This window comes from Zophobas morio, unplaced genomic scaffold, assembly GCF_036711695.1.
Source record: "Zophobas morio isolate AGI-343-1 ecotype UQ-CSIRO unplaced genomic scaffold, CSIRO_AGI_Zmor_V1 ptg000011l, whole genome shotgun sequence".
Lineage (NCBI taxonomy): Eukaryota > Metazoa > Arthropoda > Insecta > Coleoptera > Tenebrionidae > Zophobas > Zophobas morio.
The window spans coordinates 15,505,950-15,530,893 of NW_026972116.1; the positions used below are offsets into that span (position 1 = coordinate 15,505,950).

The 24,944-nt window shown below is 32.1% G+C and overlaps 2 protein-coding genes across 4 annotated transcripts in view; both read left to right on the top strand.

Moving 5' to 3' along the window:
• Nucleotides 1-24,944, top strand: part of LOC135127027 (putative tyramine receptor 2) — a 214,280-nt gene that overhangs the window by 125,826 nt on the left and 63,510 nt on the right. For all 3 annotated transcript variants that reach the window (XM_064053324.1, XM_064053326.1, XM_064053325.1), the window contains one exon: nt 8,945-8,990. The gene's annotated coding sequence lies outside the window, so the exon portion shown is untranslated. The remainder of the gene's footprint in view (nt 1-8,944; nt 8,991-24,944) is intronic.
• The window catches only part of LOC135127345 (zinc finger MYM-type protein 1-like), a 36,659-nt gene that overhangs the window by 5,014 nt on the left and 6,701 nt on the right, over nt 1-24,944 (top strand). The window contains exons 2-5 of the mRNA XM_064053790.1: nt 6,034-8,201; nt 8,945-8,990; nt 15,754-15,804; nt 17,080-17,272. Coding sequence (XP_063909860.1) covers nt 6,034-8,201; nt 8,945-8,990; nt 15,754-15,804; nt 17,080-17,272 — 2,458 coding nt within the window. The remainder of the gene's footprint in view (nt 1-6,033; nt 8,202-8,944; nt 8,991-15,753; nt 15,805-17,079; nt 17,273-24,944) is intronic.

Below are 24,944 nucleotides of genomic sequence, written 5' to 3' on the forward strand. Positions count from 1 at the left end.
TTACTTAAAAAAAAAGATATTAATTAAAGTAAGGGTTCCATGCCTTTGAAAACATTTTGATTTAGAGTAGATCATGACTCGCATACTAAAATTGGCATTATTGCTTTTCCACTATGACACGGTCTTGTTAACTAAGTCACTGGTGTCAAACGCAGTATACTAATACAAATCAGTTTCGAATCATTTTTTTTTATAATACAGTGTATCTAGAATTATTATTATGTATTTTATATCTGACGATATAACATCATAAAAAGTTTTCTTTTAATGGAATCACTGATGAAGGAATTGTGTTTTAATTACTTGTTTAGATATATCTTTGCAAATTAATTAAGCTTTGAAAGCATAACGTTATTCGTTTATTTTAAGACCCACCACTGACCCGGAAATGACCGGCATTCAGGCAAGACTTCTATCATTACGGGTACTAAGACCAAGTAATGATATGCATTGATTAGATTAACAGAACAACTTTCGAGATTCTAGAATTACAGCATACAAATTAGTCTGCTATTATTCTCTAATCTCACCCCATCCCCAAAAGTCTAGCGTAACTACCGACCATTTATCCGCGCATCACTTGAAAATTGACCTACACTACTCTGACCTACTGGTGCTAACCTAATCTGACTAACATGATCAGACTGTTCAAGAAACTTACGAACAATATGACATGTGCCTAACAAAACAGCTTTTTGAATTTTGATAATTATTGAATCATTCAAATGCAAAGACTTTAAATTCTCAACTAAGCTATTTGGAACTACACCTACATTAGAGATAACTAGAGGTACAATTGAAATTTTTTTAAGATTCAACATGGATTTAATTTCTATCGATAACTGTAGATATTTTGAAATCTTGGTGTGGTATGTTTGAATAATGTTGTTTGTGTTGGGAACAGCAATGTCAATGAGAATGGCTTCGTTCGTGTGTTTCTTGATAAGTATGATGTCTGGTCTGTTAGCTGTAATGTTTAAGTCTGTAAGTATTGTGCGATCCCAGTATAATTTGTATTTGTTATTTTCAAGGAACGGAGATGGAATGTAAGTGTAATACGGTGTCGTATCTTCGATTAAGTTCATAAGTGTTGCTAATTCTTTGTGGATGATTTTGGCGACGTTGTCGTGTCTAGCTTTGTAGTCAGTTTGTGCTAGGATGCTGCAAGAAGAGATTATGTGCTGGATCGTTTCAGGTTTTGCTTTGCAGAGGCGACAGCAGTCGTTTTTTATGTTCGGATCTTTGATGATGTATTTTTTGTAATTCTTGGTATTGATTACTTGGTCTTGAATAGCAAACACAAATCCTTCTGTTTCGGCATACAAACCTGATTTTTTTAACCAAATCAATGACATCTTCTTATTGATATGAGTTTCTTCTAAGTCTTTGTAGAATTTTCCATGTAGTTGTTTTTGTTTTAGCCCACTTATTATTTTATCTATTGTGTGGGGGGTGTGGATTTCTTCGGTGTTCGACAGATTTAAGGGTGTGTGGTTCAAATCTGCTCTTGTGATGGTGCGAAACATTTCATTTCTTTCCGCTCGTTTCAAGAAATAATATATATTGTTTATGCTGGAAAAATTTAATTAATTATTATTATTAATCGCCTTTAAAATGAAAACCAATCAAGACCATCCGTTTTGAAATATTTTGATTTCTGACATTAAAAATATTTGTTTAAGCGATAATTGAAAAATGTACTTAAAAAATATGAACATATGAAAAACATATTCGTTAATCAGTATCCAGTGGCAACGTCATCAAAATTTGTATGACAAACTATAAAATTATATGAATTATTTTTTATTTGCCATAACTCGTTCATGTTGTTGAATATCATAATTATTATGTAAGAAGTTTTATGAACATCTCTCATCATTATCACGGCTACAATAAATTTAAAATGTTTACAAAATTCAAAATAAAATTGCAAAATGTTGTTAAACAATTTATATTTTCTTTTCAAAAAATCTGAATATCTAGCATAAAAACTCAACACGGATTCATAAACCAAAGTGTAAGAGTATCTAATTTTATAAAATTTAAATAATATTCACCAATATAAATTTTGGAGACGACGTGATCTTATGGTTCATAGAGACGCTAACCAAATCTTTGTTAGCGTTTTACCATCTACACGATATTCCTAATACACATAAAATTTGATAACAATCGGTCCAGTAGTTTCGGAGATTATCTGTCTAATAAAAATTCGGAGAAACGGCAGATAGACAGACCTCCTTAGTTTATGTACAGACAGTAAAAATACGATTAAAGACAACCACGGACTGCTGAAAGTTTGTCTTTGATTGTTGCGTTTCGAGTCAAACTTTCAAAATGACGGTAATTTGACAAGACGAACATTGTATCAAAGATATAAGTCTTCAAAAAGCCGTGTTTGTCTTTGCTCGTGTTTTTATTTTCCGAGCGTAAACAAAGAAGTATTATACCGAATGCGCTGAAATGTTCTAGATATTTTAAGGTTATGATAGGCATGATAAATTTTTCATCGAAATATTTTTTCTTGTCCCCTCCAAAATATTAATGATGTCAGTCATAATTTTGCAGAAAAAATCCTATCTAAAATGTAGAAAATATGATGAGTCTGTACTTGTAATTAATCATTCCGTTCAAAGTTTTTGGATTTGCATATACAGGCTGACTCAAAAAAATTAATGAATGTGTATATTTATTTTATTCATTTAATCAGGAACTATATAACCGAATGTTTTCAAATCTTGGAGATGTTTTCAAGTAATCATAAGAATAGAAGATTTTTGATCAAAATGTATTTGATCATCCCCCCTAAAAAATTGATGACGTCACCACAAAATTTTGCTTCATAAATCCTATCTAAAATGTACAAAATATGATGAGTCTGTACTTGTGATTTATCATTCCATTTATATTTTTTGGATTTGCATAAACAGTGTGACCCAAAAAAATTATCATTGTATTTTAGGAGCGCGGGAAGTTCTGTCTAAACAACATTCGACCAGTTTTTTGTTGCTCTCTCGATACAAAATATTGATGAGATCACAATTTTAAAGCTCAAAGAAAAACTTTAGAATTGGCTTTCAACCTTTTCGGAAAAATTAAAAGGTAGGTATGTTATAATGTAAAACAAAGTTAAAAAATTGGTCCATGTTATCCAGTTTCTTAGAAAAAACAGTACAGATTATACCAGTTAGACTATAAGAAAAAACTGGCCCGTTAGCCGACCTTTAACTTTAGTGGATAGACAGATGGACGGAAATGGAAATGGGAGGCCTATTTTTTTCTACTCTATGGGTCATGAAATGTCAACAATAGATAACGCACCGTATTACACTACTAATGCTTCAAAACCAAAAAATCTTTGATATTGGAATTCTCTCCACGGTTTATGTTTAAGTAAAATATTTAAATTCACCTTTCACCTCTCGTCAGCTAAGGAAGTATTGTAATGGCATCCAATTGACGAAAACTTCTCATTTGTGTTTAACTGTGGTTCGTCGTCGATTCTACTAGATAGACAATCTCTGAGTCTTTTTGGCAGATCGTTGTGAAATTTTAGATCTGTTTTAAAAATGTTATGTAGATGGTAAGGTATTAACTAAAATTAGCTAGTTCATCTCAAGCAAAAATGTGGGAACGTTAGCGTAAGCTAAGGAAGTATAATAATCGAGTCCATCGGATGAATGGCCATTTTTATATTTTCTGGATGTTTCATGACCCCTATAGTACGAAAAAAGTAGTTCCGCGTTTCCGTCTGTCTGCTTGTCTGGTGTCTATATCCATTTTCATTAGACACGTAATTTCTGAAACTGCTGGACCGATTGTTGTCAAATTTTGTATGTACATTAGAAGTGTCATGTAGATGGTTAAATACTAACCAAAATTTCGCTAATCGTCCCCACGCAGAATTTGATGACTTTTTTTTTAAAGAATTCTATATTTATTTGATTTAATGGTTATACAACAATATACTCCTATAAGTGTGGTATATGAATGGGCTGTGAGTTTTTCCCTAACCGTCCAAATTTTTGCAAAAACGTAAAGCACCTGAGTGGTCTAGTGGTTGAAGCTTGGCTTTTTGTTTTTTCCCTTTTTCTTTTCTTTATTTCTCTCGCATTCGGTATTATCTGTGTTTATAACGTCACAACAATTTTTTTATTGGTCAAATTAAGAACGAGTTACCCCATTTTCTAGAAAATGTGATAATACCCACGTCTTTAAATAAGAATGATAAAATAAGAATTATAATATTCAGAACATTTTGGTCTTCTGTTTTGAGAAGACAAACTCATCCAAATAAAACTAATGGCTACGTGACATTCTTTCGATGTATAAACACAAAAAAATAATCCCTTGAGCTTCAGACTGCTATTACCTAGTGCTGAAGGACATTTTATCCCGTTAGTTCAGTGCTGTAAATATATTTTACTTTATCCGTATGGCGTAGGGGTTGCGGGGGTGTTATTTATGCCGCTGGTTTTTAGTTTACAGAGGTTATTTCAAAACGAAAATCGTAAGATCAAATTTTATAATTTTTCTTAGAGACCAATTTTTTTACAGGTACAGTAGGTATACATTAGTGCAGATGACGACGTAGTAATTGTGGACATGGTCTCGAAATTGTGTTTTGAAATCTTGATGTTTTTATTACTTCCCTAACGTGAGCTAAGAAAGTATTGATTGTAATAAGGTCGATCCGACGAAATCATCTTTTCTGGACGTTCCATGACCCCTAGAGTACGAAACAATAGATATCTCGCTTCCCTTTGCCGTCTACCGGACCAGTTGTTGTCAATTTGAAATGTATGTTAGGAATATCGTTTAGACGGTAAAACGCTAAGTAAAATGTGTCTAATTATCTCCTTCAATGTGATGACGCCATGTCAACAATTTGTTTAGTAAATACTATTTAAATTTTATCAAATAAAATTCTCTTATACTTGTCGTTTATAAATCCGCCTTGAATTTGCCTCTTGCTTCATGTAACGAATACCTTATGCGCGCACTAGACAATTAGGCCATGAGCAACTTGAACTGTGAGTTCAAATCCTATTCTAAACAACATTTTGTCCCTAAAAAATCGAATGTGCTTGAATGTTTGACTTCAGGTGCGAAGTCTGTCTAAATAACTTTATACCAGTCCTTAATCTAGCTAACTTTTGCTATAGCTTTAATTCATTTTTCTACTGTTTCTAACAAAATTGAAGTCAAAGACATGTTTCTAATAATTTCCAAAAGTATTTTGTTTTAGGGAATACACTGAAGTAAATGTTATATGTATATAAGTTGAATCCAAAAAGTAGCTTCATTTGTGTTCGACCTTCTTTTAATTACATGCTCCAAGTATTTGTCTTAGTAAATTAAAAATAAGCATAAATGTAGCAGTAATTTGGGTAAAATAAACAATAACTCTTCCTCACTCACTGCACTTTTTGTTGTGTTCACTGGTCTTCAATATGACCTGACAATTTTATAACGAATATTTCATTATCTACTGATAATTCCTCCTTTATTATTAAATCTTAAAAACGTGATGTAATTTAAGGCCTGTGTATTCAGCTTATGTTGAAAACATATGGCCTTACTGTTTTTATAGTCTCAACAACAGGCACGTAACCAAGGGGGGGCCTGGGGGGGCACAGGCCACCCCAACAAAACCCTGTGCCACCCCTGGTGCCCCCTTAAATTAATTTTAAATTTTAAAAGTAAGCAAATTCGAAATTTCAGATCAACAGTAAATTTTAGCTGTGAATAATCTTATGTTCTTATCTTGTAATATAACTCTCTGAGTAAAGCGATACTGCTGTGAACAGTTTTGGTTTTGTCGATAACTTTTTTAAGCAATTAGCCGATACAGCAGATATGCCTTTTACACACTATGCAGATTGACACGCAGGCTTTTGATATTTTGTGGTGTTAGTTTTCCGGAGTCTTTTGTCCCGTGTCGTTCAACTGTGTCTGTTAAAAATGTCAGAAAAAAAACGAACGCTTTCAGATTATTTCACCGCATTTAAAAAACTGAAACCTGGTGAACAGACTGCTAGTGATAGTGCAGAAACTATTTGTGAAACTGCAAGTAGTGATCCAGGACCTAGTAAAATAGACGAAACTTTAGAAGAAAGTGATGAGAGTTTTGAAAATCTGCAGTCAACGGATAGTGAATCACTTTCAGAAGCTGATTCTGAAACGGAAGATTGCGAAGCAAAATTTGAGAGCTGGATAAAATCTCGACAAAATCCGGAATTAAAACTCTCGAGTAGATCGCATGTGCCAGGGCCTTTAGATTTGTCGCAGACGAAAGTGGATGAACCAAAACAACCTGTTTTACAGTTCTACCCAAAAACAAAATTTTTAAATAAGTTTCGTCAGTTCAATAAAGCCTGGTACAATACCTTTCCGTGGGTAGAATATAGTGTCAGTGCCGATAGCGTATATTGTTTTGCGTGCAGACATTTCTCACCTCATGCATCAGATCAAAATTCAAATGTGGCATTTATCAGTGTAGGTTTTAAAAACTGGAAAAAAGCAATGGACCAAACAAGTGGGTTGAAACTGCATAATTCAAGTTCTGACCACAAAAGCTGCATGATCAAGTGGAGTTCTTTTAAACAAATTAAAGCATCTGGAGAAGGATCAGTTGCGGGACAGTTAAGTGAAGCTCATTTGAATTTAGTGAAAGAGAACAGACTGTATGTAAGTATCGTTGTGGATGTTATACTTTATACAGCAATGCAATGTATTGCCCAAAGAGGATCCAAAGAAAATTCAGCGAGTAGTAACCGAGGAAATTTTCTGGAACTGTTATCATTGTTTGCAAAGTATAATGATGTCGTAAAAAAGAAATTGAATGAAGAGGGTCACAAAAATTCAAAATATACTAGCCCGAAAATCCAGAACGAAATTTTATTTATTATTTCACGAATGACGTTGGAAAAAATTTCCACGGAAATTAACAAAGCGTCATGTTTTGCCGTAATATGTGACGAAACAAAGGATATTAGCAAAACCGAGCAGGTGTCGGTTGTACTTCGATATTATTTGGATGGTACCGTTTACGAAAGATTTATTGGATTCCACGCGGCCCAAGACTTGAATGCAAATTCCTTATTTTCTTATATTAAAAATTTGTTGCAACGGTGTTCTGTAGACATCAAGAGGTGTGTTGCCCAAACCTATGATGGTGCCAACGTAATGAGTGGTCGTGTGGGTGGTGTGCAAAAATTATTTACTGATGAGGTCGAACAAGCCATCTACGTGCACTGCTACAGTCATAGATTAAATCTGGTAGTAGTTGATATCTGTCGCAATTTGACTACGGCAAATTTGTTTTTTGGTTTGATAGAAAATTTGTATGTATTTGTGTCTGGTTCTGCAATACATGCACAATTTATTAATATACAGAAAGAACTCCGTCCAAACAAAAAACCGATTGAACTCAAAAAAATATGTTACACAAGGTGGACGGCTCAAGTTTTCGCTTGCTTATCTTTAAAAAAGGTGTTTTCTGAACTGTTGATTTTGTTAAATAAATTAAGTGTCAGTAAAAGTGCTCGGTCAGCAGAAGCTCTTGGACTTCTACATCAGCTGGACTATACTTTCATATTTAATTTATGCATGTATAGTCAATTGTTGTCTATTTTCAAAAATGCCAGCGATTATCTACAAAAAGTCACATCAAATCTTTCAGAAGCAAACATTTTAATAACTTCTATTTACGACACAATAATGAAGATGAGAACTGATGACAAAAATGAAACCTTTATGGAAATATTTTCTGAAACAGAGAAAATATGTGCTGACAACAACATACCAATAGAAGCAACAGCAAGAAGAAGAAAAATGCCAAAGAAATATATGTCATACTTGGTCACTGAAGAACTAAATAATTTGGAACGCAGTGAAATATTTAATAGAGAAGACTATTTACACAAAATATTTTATCCCGTTCTGGACTTAATTACAAATGAATTACAGAATCGTTTCGAAAAGAATTCACCAATTGTCAACGCATGCGACGCCTTACATCCCGAGAATCCCTCATTTTTAAACTACGACAAATTATTACCCATGGCACAACATTACCACAGTGAACTCGAAATTTTACAAGCGGAACTTAAAATAATTCCAAATACAATTAAACAATATCAAATAAAAACAAAAGTGAATATTAAAAATATTATGGATTTTATAGACATGCTACAAAAGTACGATCTTGTGTTTCCCGAGATATTAAAATTAGGTGTCATTGGTGTAACAATTCCAGTTTCTAGTGCAGCATGTGAAAGGACTTTTTCGTGTTTGCGGCGTCTTAAAACTTATTTGCGAAATAAAATGTCGGATGAAAGACTTGTTCACCTGGCAATTATCAACATTGAACGAGAAACAGCTAAATCGTTGAACACCTCAAAAATTGTCGATGAATTTGATGCAGCTCATAAAAACCGTCGCATAATTCTACATTAACAACCCATCTCATTCCTGGTAAGATTTTATTAATTTTATCTTGACTACTAGCGAAGTTTTTTTTAACTACTTTTTGAATTGTTGGCATATCATAATGAATACTATATGTATTTCTAGTACATATACATACCTATATACAAAAAGCAAACATATCCGTACAGTAAAGTCACTAACGCATTAACGTGAAAATCTTGATTATTCTACCTCTCAATATTAAAAGTAAATACCTGTCAATTTCAACTATTTGCACCCCATTAAATTTATGTACTGGTTGTGATCCAAGTAAAATGTTGATTTATACTAATGAAGACTTTTTTTAAAGGCCCCCTTATTTGAAATTTGTGCCCGGGCTGGGCCCCTCCAAAATAAAAGGCTGGTTACGTGCCTGCTCAACAAAGTACTCCCATAAAATATTTTCAACCGTAGAGTTTTATCAGCAAGAGATTCACATTTTGTACTCAACTAATTTAGTTTTTCTTTCCAGATGGATTTGTGTATGTTCCACGGAAAGATTCTCAGCGATGGTGACGGTAAGTCCACATGATTTATTTTTCTTTGAAGAAATCATCTACAGCGCAAGCTACTTTACTCCAAACTCATTATTTTTGGATTTATAACCCGTTATATGAGGCATAAAGGCCACTTTTATCTCGTGTTTTACCACATGATGTATGATACAAGCGAATAAATTATCACTGCAACAGAAAATACATGCACATTTATTAAATGTAATAAATTCCTTGCAAGTCCTTTGTTCGTAATATTAAAAATGGTTTCATTCTCCAGACGCACACTCCAGCAATATTACAACACGAATGCCATTATTGCTTAGCCATAAAGTATATATGATCATAACAATGCCTGAATTCTGAAATTAACAATTATATTAAATTAAACGTGCCTCGAAATTCGATTTAGTAAGCAAAATTGCGGATATTTTACAACACAAACAAAACACTCATTTGGGACTACTTAACAGCGTAAGGGTAACATCCCCTTTAGTCCTTTTGTATACGAATTTTATGGTGCCGCGATGATGCGTAATTCTCTTGGTCAAAATTAGTTTCAAAACGATGTAAATATTATTATACTCGATTTAGGTGAAGCATTAACGAAAAAAATGCGTCACATTTTTCCGTGTTGCCAAGCGCTAACGTGGAAATGTTTATTCCGCCTAAAGCGCTTACATCTCACATTTCACCCGCTTCCCATTTTTGTTTTCTGGTGATGATTTAGCACCCTATTATGAATAAATATGAAATTTGCATCGACAAAAAAGTGCGAGCTTGTTTAAAATAGGGGTGTGAAGCTTCTAACGTTTTTAAATTTTGTTTTTGCCAATCAGAAGGGTGAAGACGAGATAACTTTTAATGAGCAGAGGTCCCAGCAGTTGCAGTTTTCGCACGTTTTTCTAAGAACAAGGGCAGTATGTTTTAATCGCCGTGCAAATTACTGTACAACTCAGGGAAAGCAAAAGCTCGTAGCAGCTTTAAGGTTGTGGGTATTTATCTCCGGAACTATAGTTAGCAGGATTTTTCTGATCGTTGCACAGTTTTGTCTATTTATACATTCCCACTAATAAACTGATGACGTCACATCAGAAATTATTAATAATTCTTAGTGGTTTTTGCAGACAGAAAAAGTTTCTTTATTCACGAACTTTTTAAAGCAAGTAATTGACGATTTTTGCTTGTCTTGCCTGCAGAATATACAGCATAAAAAGCCTCTACTTCCACTTTAGTTGCAACTACGATTTCAAGAATTACGTGTTCAGTATGTGGCTAGTATACGTCTATATATTGTTTTAAATTGAGAGCAGCTCTTGCCGTAGGGAAAGTCTCAAGTATTCCTCTCACGTTTATCCACAACTGACATAAATTTTTGAAGTTGCATTGATGGCAATAACAAAAAATTCTAACCACACTTTTTAATTTAACTCTACTAGTATGCTTTTACTCATTCAGATGATGCTATATATTTGCTGTGAATTAAAACAAAGCAATTTTTTGCAAATTGCTTTTCCCATTACTGGTTCTGCTGACAAGCAAAAACTTGGGTCCGCATTTATTTCAATTTGCGAGTCACTTGAAAGTGTTTTCGTTTGGTTTTACAAAACAAACAACAACAAACACGGAAACATCGCCAATTATCGAATGTTTATCTTGGATCCGTAATAAACCTGCCTTCGTTACGCCTTATATAAGCTTTTCATTTTTGTAGTCGTTTTGTTATATCGACGTGTTGGAAAGCATTTGCCACCTACACCGTATTTTATAAATAAATTTTCACCTTTCAAATCCTCGCGTTTTAAAATCGGTTCCAAAAAAATTGTTTTACCAAGACCGTGTTCTTGAAAGTTTTGTTATTAGCAAAACACCTGCACATTTTCTAATAATAAAACACGTTACCTTCACGCGAAAATTAAAGCGTGACAAAGCTTCGTTCGTTTGATGTAAATCGAATTTAGCCTTAAATTCCAATAACAGTTTTACTTTCGATAATATCAAGAGACAAGGAGTTCCAAAGAGCTAAAACTGTTTTTGTTATAAAGTATTGTCTGGAGTTAGTATGAAACAGATCTTAAGAACTTAAAGTTGTGCTGTCTAATGCGTCTGATTACAATTTAAAGGAAAGAGATGTTCCATCGTGTAGTCAGTAGGAGTCAGTATTTGATAAGAAGATAAAATATTTTCCAGATTTAAATCAAAAATCAAAATTGTACAATATTTTAAAATTTAAGTTCGACAGTGCAAAACCAAATGCTCTGAATTCTAGCAAACATTTTGAGGTTATCATAAGCATAGTAAATCATTAATTAACATACATCCGTTTATCGCCATTCATAAAAAATTTATGTCATCAAATTTTGCTGAATAAATCCCATCTAAAATATGCAAAATATTGTAAGTTTATATTTATTTTTTTTATATATTATTTTTCAGAATTTCTTCTTGTTCTTCTTCTTCTTCTTTTTATTATTATTATTATTATTATTATTACAAAACTACTGTTCCAACTACTGGACAACGATCAGAACGAAAAATGAATGATGGAGTTAAACAAAATAATAAAAAAAATATTAAAAAGCGAGATAAAATATTGAAATACAAAATAGTACAAACCATTAATGTTGAAATGTGCCTGAAGTCTCAGTTCTTGCGAATTAAGAAGGGCTTACTCCATTTTTTTGCATGTTTTTGTGCCTACAGTCTACATATATCTTTGATTTAACTTATAGTAGAGGAGTTATCATAAAAACAAATAAAATTCGTAAAGATAAATTTTCTAATTTTTCGAAGAAGTTGCATTTGTTCGACTTTACTTCAGGGGCTAGGAAGTTCTGTCTAAATACTCCTACACCAATTTTTTTAAATAGTTTTTTCTCATGTTCTTTTTTCTTCTTCCTTTATAAAAATAAGTTAAAATTTGTATGCGAAGTCGATTACTTTATACTTTTCAGTGGAAGGTTTTGTATTGTCCAGAGCATAAGACATAAGAAAAATTGAATCAATAAATGAATTATTAAATTTTACTAAAATTTTTCTTTCGTTAAAAGAAGGTTTGTTTCTTTGAAATAAATCTTAATAATTTCAAGGAATAAATTTTTATCTGAAGAATGTTTCAACGATCCCTAGTGAATAATTCTAAAAATTATACTAATAATCCAAAAATATCCACTCATAATATTCTATACATTTGAAGTAATATTTATTCGGAAAAACTTTGAGACGACGTCATCACTTTAATGATTTATCATACTAGTACGAAAGAAACCCATATGCCGCCCCGGTACGACGTCTATGGGTTCTAGTATGTACGGCAATGATGACTCATCGTCGGTGACGGCGGCCGGGCGGCGTTCGCTAAAGAAAAGCCTGGAAGCGCAACTTGGGATGGGTATTCCAGAAAGATCCCGATCGTCGAACATCTAGAAGGAAGTATGGATTTAAATAGACACCACCTTCGGGAACGATGATCATGCAGGCAGCAAGTCGAGTCCAGTGAATAAATTCAGTCAAGTTGCGCCGGAATTATTTTGTGCATAATCGCTGTAAAATTGAGTTAACAAGAAATAAATTATTGAGTTTTACCCACGCCGATTTTTTAATTACCGTTCATCGTAACAAACCTTCGGACGATTTCAGTGCATACGGTTTTGTAGTTTCAAATTTAAATTATAAAATGTTATTATAAAAGTTTTAAAATGGGTTCATAAACTACAAGTGTAGGAGTGTGTTAGTTTATAAAATTGAAAGAAAACTTACTACGCAGAATTTGGTTAACTTTTTAGCATGTAGACAATATTCGTATATAAATTTTGACAACAATCGGTCCGGTAGCGACCTATTTTTTCATGCTCTGTGGGTTATGAAACGTTGAGAAAACAGGAAAATAACCATTCGTCGGATTTATAATATTACAATACTTCCTTGGCTTACGCTCGGTAAGTAAAAACATATAACATAATTAATTTTATGAATAACATGTATTCCTAAAGTGCCTATTTTGTCTATTTTTGAAGCCTTTTTTGTTTCTTTAAGTGGCCTGTTTTAAGGTCTACTTTTATATTCTTTACAGCCTAAAATTCACTCTCTACTAATCACATATCGCAAGCGACAAAGTTAAAAAAAATGTACTGAAAACAGCTTTTTGATTTAGTATCGCATATGCGTTCAAAAAGCAAGTTTGCTCATTGAACTGACTATTACTGGAGAAAATAGATACTTCAATTTGGCCCATCTTCCCTTACCTCCCTATACGTAAATTTAAGGAAATTAATATTAGCGTTTATATTTTTTAATTTATACAGACTGCTTTAGGCAATCATTGTGTTTAATTATTTCATAGTAGGACTCGTCGGAAAAAAACTTAATGCTTTGAAAATTGAAAACGGGATGTAGAGAATAAAACTAACAACTAATTAATGTATCCAATCAGAATCTGTATTAATTAATTATTATAGAAAAGAAGCGAACTTTTATTTTGGAAACATTCTTTGATGCTTGGTAATTTTAAGCAACTGTACACCATTTTATACATAAAAGATTTTGCAAGATCGCAAAATGAAGGCAAAAAAAACTGGGACGTCTATATTGAATTGAAAACAGGAAAAGCATTTTATGTGAACATTCCCCACATGACATGTCCACTTTGATACATTCTTCTGAAAAAAAAGTTTGCTTTTGTTACAATGCTTTTTAGGTAAGAATTTTACGCTCCACTTTCTATATAAAAGTAGAATTCTTTCAAAGGGACGTCAGGTCTTGTAGTGAAACACTGCACCGTGGGTGGTTAAATATACAAAAACCATGTTTAAACTCAAATTATCGTCGTCTGATATGCAAAAATCATTTAAACAAACAATTTATGAATTTTTGTCGAATAATGCAAAGTTGTCTGCATTTTTTGCGGCCAACCCATGTGTAGAAAAATCTGTTCTTTTTGGAACACCAGCCTTTCTAGACGAACCTTGTTACGAAAACATTGACACTCTCAGTCGTTATCGCTTGTAACTAAACGCACAACGCGAAATCACCAAAAAACTGCCTCCTCTCCAGAAATAAAGACTGATGCAGTGTAAAGCTCCTACCTTTTGCAAGATAAATCATGGCTTTGGCTTTAACCCTCGGTGACAGTTGCAGCCCACTTTAGGCCTCTCCGTTATGCCCCGGGAAATCGGTTGTCGTAATAAAGAGGCGCACTAAATCAGAATTGATTTTGTTGCTGTCTTAAAAACGCTACATTCAAAATATGTATTCAAAACCACAAGAAAACTTTATCCTGGGAATAGCGATCGATCAGTTTTAGTGTTTAATTGAGAGACGACAACCTGATTAATTTTCGGGGTCGATTACGAATAACGATAAATCATCACCGGAATCTCATCCATCATGATCCTCATTAACCCGTCTGGGTTTGGTTCCTTGAGAATTTGTCACATTTTGGGGCCCGATCGGAGCGTGTGTGTGTTTGCCAAATTGCGTGCATACGTTGATGAGGAAATTAAATTTTAACCTAGAGAAACCCTATCCTGTAGTAGTTTGGTCACAAATAACGTGGTGACCCCACATACTGATTTATGGTATTCTTATGACATCCAACTGTCAATTATGTACAATTCATTTACATGCAAGACAAACTGGCTCGTGAATTCAACAAAAGCTATAAATTTCGTGACGGAAATAATGACCACTCTAGAATGACGTATTATTGAGGTCAAATTTGTGATATCAATTATATTTCTGAATTCGGCGTACGTATGCATAGGTATAGGCATTTCACTCATTTAATCCACATGAAACATGCTCTGAATAGATAATTTTTTCTAATTAAAACGGCGTCGATACGAGATGCGGGAATCAAAAGCTCGAACACGTCCAGACTGAATTGTTCGCTCGTGTTTTGTATGGTTTAGAAAAGCGTCTACAAAATGTGCAATATAGAAACATTAATCATGTTTTAACAGCGTGGCACGGTCTTTCGCACTCTTAATTGTGCTGAACGCCTGAAAGGAATTTTTAAGAATTCACGCCAAGTTATTGTTAGTTTTGTTTTATTTATACTGCAACGGTTTTTTCTTGGAAGAGAACAAGAGTTATTTCGAAGTTATAAATTCATTATTTAAAAAAACGGAAAACTTTTTTAGTATCTGAAAAGATAAGTGAGTTTTAAAAAAATCTCAACGACTTCCGAAACCGTTTTTCTGTTACGTTACCGTTTTGGTATTTGAAAATTAATTATCCAGTATTGCCTGCTTATTGCTTTGATTAATTTCTTGTACGTCACGCTTTTAATTAAAATTAATTAGAATATGGAATTTTATTTCTGATGTTGACCCACTTCTAGTTTGCCCAGAAGTATTTAGTGTGTTTCTTTTGTAATTTTCAAGATCTCAAGTGAATGAGTAGATGGTTGAATAAGAGAACTCCAGTTGCGACTTTCTTTTACTATCACTGAAAAAAATAAATCTGATAGAAAACATGAAGTTTAAATTGATTAAATTATAAAATTAAATTTAAAGTGGATAAGTTCGGTTTTCCACAAAAGTCAGCGTTTCAAAAATAGAGTTTTAGTTGCAGTCGTAAAAATTCTGATATAATTCATATCATTTAACTAACAGAATAAATGTGTAAAGTTAATACATTATTTGTGTAAGTTAGAAAAATGGCACGAATGTGATCATTTCGATATGCTGGTTTTATATGGTTAGATACAACTAGAAAATTGACACCTTTTTGACAAATTATAAAATTTCGTCTATTTCGTTCTATAAACTAAAAACCAGTGGCGTAGATAACACCCCCGCAGCCCAAGTATGGACAGTATGAAATATATTTAAAACAGGTAAGTCAGATAACCATCGGGAAAAATGTACTCTCAATTTCTCAGTATATCCTTAACTTCTACTGTTTATGTTTATACTTCAAAAGAGTTCGACTATTAGCACGTTCAGATAACAAGCATCACTGACGGCATTTGTATTAAAAGAAAATGAAATGTGAGATTAATTTTGTGTCCTCAACGCAGAGGAAACGGCTAACTAACTAATTAATTAAGCATACTCAATTTTTTTCCCAAAAATTCTAGAGTAAACACTCATAAATTTGAAGAATAATTATGAATGAACAAATTTTGATTAATGGTTTACGACGCTTTCTATAACCTTAAAACGTTCGCAAACTTTCTAGAGCATATGATGTGGCCAATTCAAAATTCAATTCTAACACGTTGTTATATAATTTTAATTTTTTTTCAAACCATCTAGATGCTTAGAATAACAACTCAACATGAATTCATTACACATGCTCAAGTATTTTATTTTATAAAATTTAAAGAACGTGTCAAAATAGCCCCGACAAAATATCCGCAACAAAAAAGCCCCAAGAAAATAGCTCCTCACAAAATAACCCCGTAATAAAATAGCTCAGCAAAAGAAATTATTAGTAACTTTATTCCACAAAATATACGTACAACTGTTTCAAGGATGTACTTTTTAGTTTTTATGCATTCCCGGGAATGTTTAAATTATATTTACTTGAGACAATAGAGATGTCAGGTCAGGTCAGGTCAGGTCGTGTCAGATCAGATCAGATCAGATCAGGTTAGGTCTTGTCAGGTGCACTCAAGTCAGGTCAGATCAGAAGAATTACTTTTCATTAATAAATAATTTCTGACTTTCATGTGCTGTTTTGACGGAGCTATTTTGTCGGGAAGCTGTTTTGTCGGAACTATTTTGTCGTGAAGTTATTTTGTAGGGATTAATTTTGTCGTTAGTTATTTTGTCGGAGGCTATTTTTTCAATTAATATAACATCTACTATTGTGAATTTCGGAGATAACTTCATCCTATTGTTGATGGGGATGACGAATTTTGGTTAGTGTTTCAATTTTCCGACATACATATAAAATTTAACAACAATCGATTGAGTAGTTTCGGAGATTATCTGTCTAATAAAAATCAAAACGGTTACGATCGTCAGTAATTTAAAAATCGGCGTTGGTAAAACTTCACAAATTAATTCTCATTAGTACTAATTTTCACGACTAACAACACAACGATTATGTACAGAATAATTTCGACCAGACCCAAGTTCTCTCAACAGTGACTGGACTCGACTAGCTTACTTCCGACAGTGGTCCCTATTTAAATAATCTTGTGTTCCTCCTGATAGTTCGCGAATGCCGCTTCGAGGTTTTTCTGGAGTCCGCTCCAGGCTTTTCTTTATGCGAACGCCGCCCGGCCGCCGTCACCGCTGATGAGTCACACATCATCGCCGTACATACTAGAAAGCCCTCGAGAAAACCGCGTATGGGTATATTTCGTAACATTACAGACTAACGACACATGACAGACGGAAACACAGAACCTACTTTTCCATGTTGTAGGACTCATGAAACGTCGAGAAAACATGAAAGCAGGCATTCGTCGGATGGACTCTATTACAATACTTCCTTAGCTTACCCTTGAGAAGTAAAAACCCAGATGTTATAACTATAATAACGTGAAGCAGAAATCTCTAAATGTGTTCTTGAAATCTCACCACTGAGGAAATATAACGATGATATATTGATAAATGCAGGGTAATTAGTACTCATCACTAGTGGAAGCGGAAGTGGTTACTTTTGTAAGATATAGATTGCAGATTTTCAGGTAAAAATTATAAACAATTATTACAGTAATTTTCTCTAAGTAAAATTTTTTTCCTTCTACATAAAATTTTGAGGAATTTTGACAAATAATTTCAGAAACTACCGTACCGATTGTTGTCAAATTTTATACGTATGTTAGGAATATTAGCTAACCAAAACGTCTCTAATCATCCCCACCAACAATTTGATAACGTCACTTCGAAATTTAGCTTGATAACACAATTTCAATTTTATATAATAACATATTTCTGTAGTTGTGCTTTATGAATCCGCCTTAGACATGCAAAGTTTTCACAAAAACTCGAAATTTTACAGCAACATTTTATACCATTGTAGGAACTCGAGTTCAGTGTGCAAATGGCTTAATGGTTATTGTATTGACACTAATCTTTTCATAAGCCTTTTTTCTTACGTTGTGACTAGTTTTATGTATATTTTTTTAACTTTATGGGTTACAAAATAAATAAAATTTACCAAAGTCAGAAAAGCTCTCTCTAATACCTTAGACCATTCTTTTTACTGCCTAAGCGTAAGCAAAGGAAGTATTGTAATCGAGTCCGTCGGCCGACTCTCTACTTTAACGTTTTCTCGATATTTCATGACCCCTAGAGTACGAAGAAATAGGTCCGCCGTTTCCGTCGTCTGTCTGTCTGTTTGTCTATCGCTCTGTCCGTCCCGGATTTTTATTAGACAAATAATCTCCGAAAGTACTGGGCCGATTGTTGTCAAATTTTGTAATGCTAACCAAAATTTATCTACTCATCGCCACCACTAAGGTGATGACGTCACTTCAAAATTGTAGGGGGCTTTAAATTGTATAAAATAACATAGCCCTACGTATGTAGTTTATGACTCCGAATTGAGTTTTTACCCGAAATGTCCAGTTTTTTGGGAAAAAAATCAAAATTATGACACAAAATGTAATTTTGAACCTGCAAAACCGAATGCTTTGAAATCTTGCCGATGGATTACAGTTATGATAAGCACGATAAATTTTTAAACAAAATATACATATTTACTTATCCCCTCCAAAAAATAGATGACGTCAGCTCAAAAATTTGTCCATAAATCCTACCTAAATTGGACAAAATATCATGATTTTGTACTTGTGATTTATCATTCCATTGATATTTTTTGGATTTGATTATACAGGGTGACCCAGAAAAATAATTATTAATGCGTGAATGTATTTTACTGATTTAATCAGGAATTGCAAAACCGAATGCTTTGAAATTTTGGAAATGTTTTAAAGTTCTCATAAACATGGTAAATTTTTGATCAAAATGTATATGCCATCCTTTCTAAAATATTGATGACGTTTCCTCAAAATATTATTGAATAAATCCTATCTAAATGTGCAAAATATGATGATTCTATATTTGTAGTTTATCAATGCATTCATATTTTTTGGATTTGCTTATTATACCGGCTGACTCAAAAAAATTAATGAATCAATCAATATATTTTTTTGAATAAATCAAGAATTGCAAAAATGAATACTTTGAAATCTTGGGGATGGCTTAGAATTATTGTAAGCATGTAAACAAATATATCTGTTTATTCCTCCCAAGAAATTGATGACGTCTTCTCAAAATTTTGCCCAATAAATTTTACCCAAAATGTACAAAATATGATGAGTTTTTACTTCTGATTTATCATTGCATTCACGTTTTTTAGATTTGCCCCCTATGTTCTCAGAGGATATGTCATTGCCAGAATTGGTCTTATCTTAGCAAGGACTAGCCCCGCCCACCCGCCCTCTATTTTCTTAGAAGGTATGGTGTTTGCCAAAATCAGTTTTATCTTAATAAAAGTACTAGCCCCGCCCACCCACCCTCTATTTTCTCAGAAGATTATATCATTTGCCAAAATCAGTCTTATCTTAGCAAATACTAGCATTTTAGCAAATGACACAACTTTTGAGAAAATAGAGGGAGGGTGGTCAGGGCTAGTACTTGCTAAGATAAGATATATTTTGGCAAATAACATACCCTCTGAGAAAATAAAGGGCGGGTGGGCGGGGCTAGTACTTGCTAAGATAAGACTTATTTTGGCAAATAACATACCCTCTGAGAAAATAGGATGGAAAATTCTTTTATTATTTCTTATATAAATTGTGATGATTTTTTTATTCGTTGTGAGTCGAGGGGCGGAGCTTGGTTTCAAAATCTTTAATTTTCCACAACAGATTACCATGTCAAACATTTTTTAACAATATTTCATTGAAAGTAAAATCTTTATATAGTTATATTATGCAAAAAAGCCAATATTAAGCCCCATCCACCCGCCCCGATCTCAGTTGTGATGAATTTTTCATTCGTTGTCAGACCGAGGGGCGGGGCATAATTGCAAAATCCATATTTCCCTACAAAAATTTACGATTTTAAATATGTTTTCAGTTTATTGTTGTGAAAAGAAGACTACCGATATTAAGAAAAAAACGCCCCGCCCACCCACCCTAAACTCAATTATAATGATTTTTTTCGTCGTTAGTCATGGGGCGGAGCTCAATTTCAAAATCTCTATTTCTCTACAAGAAAACCCTGTTTATATTTAGCAAAATAGCCAATGATTAAGCCCCACCCACCCACCCCGATCTCAATTTTGATGAATTTTTCTTCGTTGTCAGACAAGGGGGTCAGTAACGACATTGTAAGAATTACGAAAAGAGATTGCCTTTCTTCTTGATTTCCAATTTTGAGGTTTTTCGAAGTTTTCATTTTACAATTTGTGTTTTTACATTTTTTGTTTTTCAATTTGACAGTTGTGCAATTTTGGCATTTTTTGATTCGAAAAGTTGAAAAAAACAAAAAATTGAAAAATCAAAAATCGAAAAAAATTGAAAAATCCAAAACTGACCAAACGACAACTTGTAAAGATGAATAAATCGAAAACCGAAAAACTGCAAGTCAAAGGGTGAAGAAATTGAAACACTGAAAAACCAAAAATGGGGAAATTTAAAAATGCCAAAAAAATCAATGAATCGAAAAATTCGAATGAAGAAAAATCGAATCGAATAAAAAAATACGAAAACCCAAAAATTATAAAATCAAAAAATTATAAAATCATCAAAATTGTAAAGTCGAAAAACTGTAACATTGGAAGATCGAAAAAATGAAAAATTAAATATCCAGAAATTAAAAAACTAAAAATCGAAAATTAAAAAGGGTAAAATTGAAAAAGTGATTTATTTTTTAAAAATGAATGGTACAATAATTTTTGTTAGATATACTATTTTAATGATTTAAATAAGATGCAATAGTGGAAGTGACTAGCAGAACTTTAAATATATGTGTATGTAAAATTTAACACCTCATTTAGTTGCATCCTGTCTAGTTAGAAATAATTAATTACCTTAGAGTGCAACATATGTATCAAGTTTCTCGTCTGAAATTGGCTGTGCATCACTGAACGTATTTCCGTTTTCTCGGTCGCTATTAACTTAATTTGCATTCAAATTGACTTTACTTGAATTGATAAAGCATTCTAAGATGACATACTGAAGTCTAAAGCAAATTAACCATAAATATTTTCAGACAAAACGGTTTTTTCGGGAATCAATTTATAAGAAATTAAAACGCTTTTGTAGGTTAATTTTTTTTCAAATATTAGCCAATTAGTATTACACTATACACAGCAACTTAACCTAAATAACGGCAGAATTAATCAGTCACCTAGTGAATACAAGCTCCCCATCAATAGGATAATACCTGGCAGTGAAAGTTTTATGAGACGTCAGCTCTTTGCGTCTTCTGTTATAAAACTGTCATAACAGCATTTAAATTTTCCAATAAAGTTTTCGATTTATCGACACAATCCAGAAGACTGTTTTGAGTTAAATCCAGGATACCAGTACGCCTTCATTACTCCGCCTTGAAGTTTGTCGCAAACTTTTTAAACTTCTAAAGATGCTAATTTTTGAAGATTATTAATAACAGAAATTAAACTTGTTTAGAAGAGCTCCTTTGTTTTTTCACGATCCATTAATGCCCTATTTGGAAATTGTGTTATAAGCGTCTAATTTCAAGTTTAGACTCATGTGATTTAAAACAATCCGTTCAATTTTAATCTTCCTTTAGGCACCGAACTGTACTCTTTGAAGTTTTTAATTAAATTTTAAATCAATGCCTGTTTTCCCTCCGACTGTTCTAGTTCGTATCCTGTGTCTGCAGTTATCCATAATTTAGTTCACACACTTGACTGTCGGCAATATTATTAATAAACAAAAATAATTTTCAGATTTCGTGTTAATCACATTAAAATTCCAACACGACCGTAATTTGGCGATTTTTTTTATTTATGAAATTAATTTCGAAACACCGCCACCGAAATCACGTTTTAAAACGTAATAATTGTAAAATCAGGCTGTGAGCATTTTAATAAAGCTCATTATATTCGCGTCCCACAACCGTACAGTTAAAATGCTCGTTTATGGATCTCTCACCCTTTGCGTGAACATAATAATTTTTTATTGCTCCATACAATACCGGTTATTGAAAATTTCCAAAATGATGAAATTTCATTTGCTGCCAAGCTATTTCATTAATTTTATCGACTAGCCGCCTGTTCCGCAAACAATGCAATTGAACAGCTTGATGACAACCGGGAAAAATTGCTCTGCAGCCACAATATGCATTATTTAGAACGAGGGATCGTTATACACATTTTAAAATTGACGCGGTTTTTATTATGTACCACGCACATAATAAAAACGACAAATAATTCTGTTGTTACTATAGAAATAAAATATATAGATTTTTTCTTCCTGAGCGGTAAAACGCTAACCAAAATTTGGTTAATCAACCGCACCTCCAATCGGATGATGTCATCTCCGAAATTTACAATATTTGTTTATAAAATAAGATAGTCCTGTACTTGTGATGTATGAATCCGTGTTGAGTTTTCACCGTAGACATCCAGTTTTTTGGAAAAAATGAAAATTGTATAACGAACAATTAACCTTGAAACTACAAAACCGAATGCTCTGAAATCTTGCAATCGTTTTAAAATTATCGCAATCGTGGTAAATCGATCATCAAAATATATTCGTTGTTCCCATCCAAAAAATTGAGGACGTCATCTCAAAATTTTGCTTAATAAATCCTCTCCGAAATATACAAAATATTATGAGTTTATACTTGTCGTTTAACAATTCACTCATAGTTGTTAGATTTACTTGTATACAGAGTGTGCACCAATAAAAATGAAGCAATTTATTTTATTAATTATCAAGAATGACACACTCCATTTTCCCGAAAATTTGGGAATAGAGTCCTGTTATTAGTATTACACTGTGTGTAAATTTTGTAAAGAAAAAACTCACTTGAAACGCGTAACAGGCTTCTTACCATTACTTTAACTTACCTACATATCAATATTTTAACTTATAAGGGTTTTCATAAAAAATAAACTTTGCAAAAAAAATTTTATAATTTTCCGACAAATCTGGATTTTCTTTAATTGTTCAATTTTTCTGTTGTTTAATGTTCAGGTTTCATGATTTTTCAATTTTTCAGCTTTAATTTTTTTAAGTTTTCAATTTCCCGACTTCCAAATATTTCATCTTTGCGTTTCTGTAATTTCTCGATTTGCAATTTTTAATTTTTCGATTTCTCAATTTCTCGTTTCCTCAGTTTTTCAAGCTCTTGATTTTTATTTTTCATTTTCTCTATTTTATTTATAAAATTTTTGTTTTTATCATTTTCTTTCGGTTTGTCATTGATTTATTTTTTGAATGTTTCTGTCAATTTTGTACCTATATTTCTTGTTTGTTCAATTTTTCAAATTTTCAGATTTTCATTTTTCTTCCCTCAATTTTCCAATTTTAAAATTTTTCACATCTGCAATTTTTAGATTTCCAGTTACCGGATTTTCCGATTTCTTTAATTTTCAATATCTCGATTTTGAAATAGATATTTCGCTTTTTCGATTTTTAAGTTTCTCAATTTTTAATCTTTTGATTTTTGAATTTTTCGTTTCTTCAGTTTCTCAAGTTATAGATTTCCAATTCTTAGATTTTTCAAAGTTTTCATTTTATACTTTTTCGTTTTTTCATTTTTGATTTTTCGGTTTTTCTGTTTTTCATACAAAAAGATAAAAAATCGAAAAACTTCAAAATCGATAAAGTGAAATTGAGAAATTTTAAATTGAAAAACTGAAAGAACGAAAAACGAAACAAAATAATGTATCGAAAAACTGGAAAGAAGGAAAAACGAATCGAATCGAATAATTGGAAAACCAAAAAACTATAAAATCGAAAAATTATAAAGTCGTCAAAATTGTAAAGTCGAAAAACTAAAATCATAAAATTGACAAAATGATTTTTTTTTTAAGTTATAATTAGTTAATATTACCTATTTAAAATCAAAACTTGAAAAATTGGAATTCAAGAATTGAAGCAAAAGATTAAAAAATCAAGAAAATGAAAATTCAAAAATTAAAAATCGAAAAATTAAAAATGAAAAATACAAGAATTGGAAACCGGGAAATGAAAAATACAACAATTGAAAACTGGCACATTTAAAAAAGAACAATTATAAAATCAAACCTTGAAAATCAGAAAAATTGAAAAAATCAGAGTTAATAAAAAACCGAAACGAAAATTGCAAATCGAAAAATTGATGAAATGAATAACTGGAAAATTTAAAACCGAAAATTAGCAAAATCTAAAAATTGAAACATTCAAAAGTCGGAAAATCGAAAAACTGAAAAAAATTAAAAATTAACATTTGAAGAGTTGCACATCGTGAAACTGAAGAAACAAAAAAATGAAAACCTGAAAAATTACAAATTGAAAAAATGAAGAATCGAAAAACTGAAAAAATGAAAAATTGAAAATCGAAAAAATGGATAATCAAGAAACTTAAAAATCAAAAAAATTAATGAATCGAAAACTGGAAAGAAGAAAAAACGAAATGAATCGAAAAATTGGTAGACTCAAAAACTGTAAAATCGAAAAATTATAGAATCGTCAAAATTGTAAAGTCGGAAAACTGTAATATTGCAAGATCGAAAAATTGAAAGATTAAATATTGGTAAACTGATAAATTAAGAACTGAAAATTTAAAAATCGAAAAAGTAAAAAACTGAATAAATGAAAACGTTTTAAAATCCAATAATTGAAAAATGAATAGCTAAAATCGTAAAATTGAGAAAATGAATTTTATTTTAATTTTCTTATTATTACATATTTAAAATTGCAAACCAAAAATTGAAACAAAAAATTGAAAAATCGAGAAAATGAAAAATCTAAATTAAAAAACGAACAATTAAAATTAAAAAATCGAAAAATTGGAAACCGTTAAATGAAAAATCCAAAAATTGAAAATTTGCACA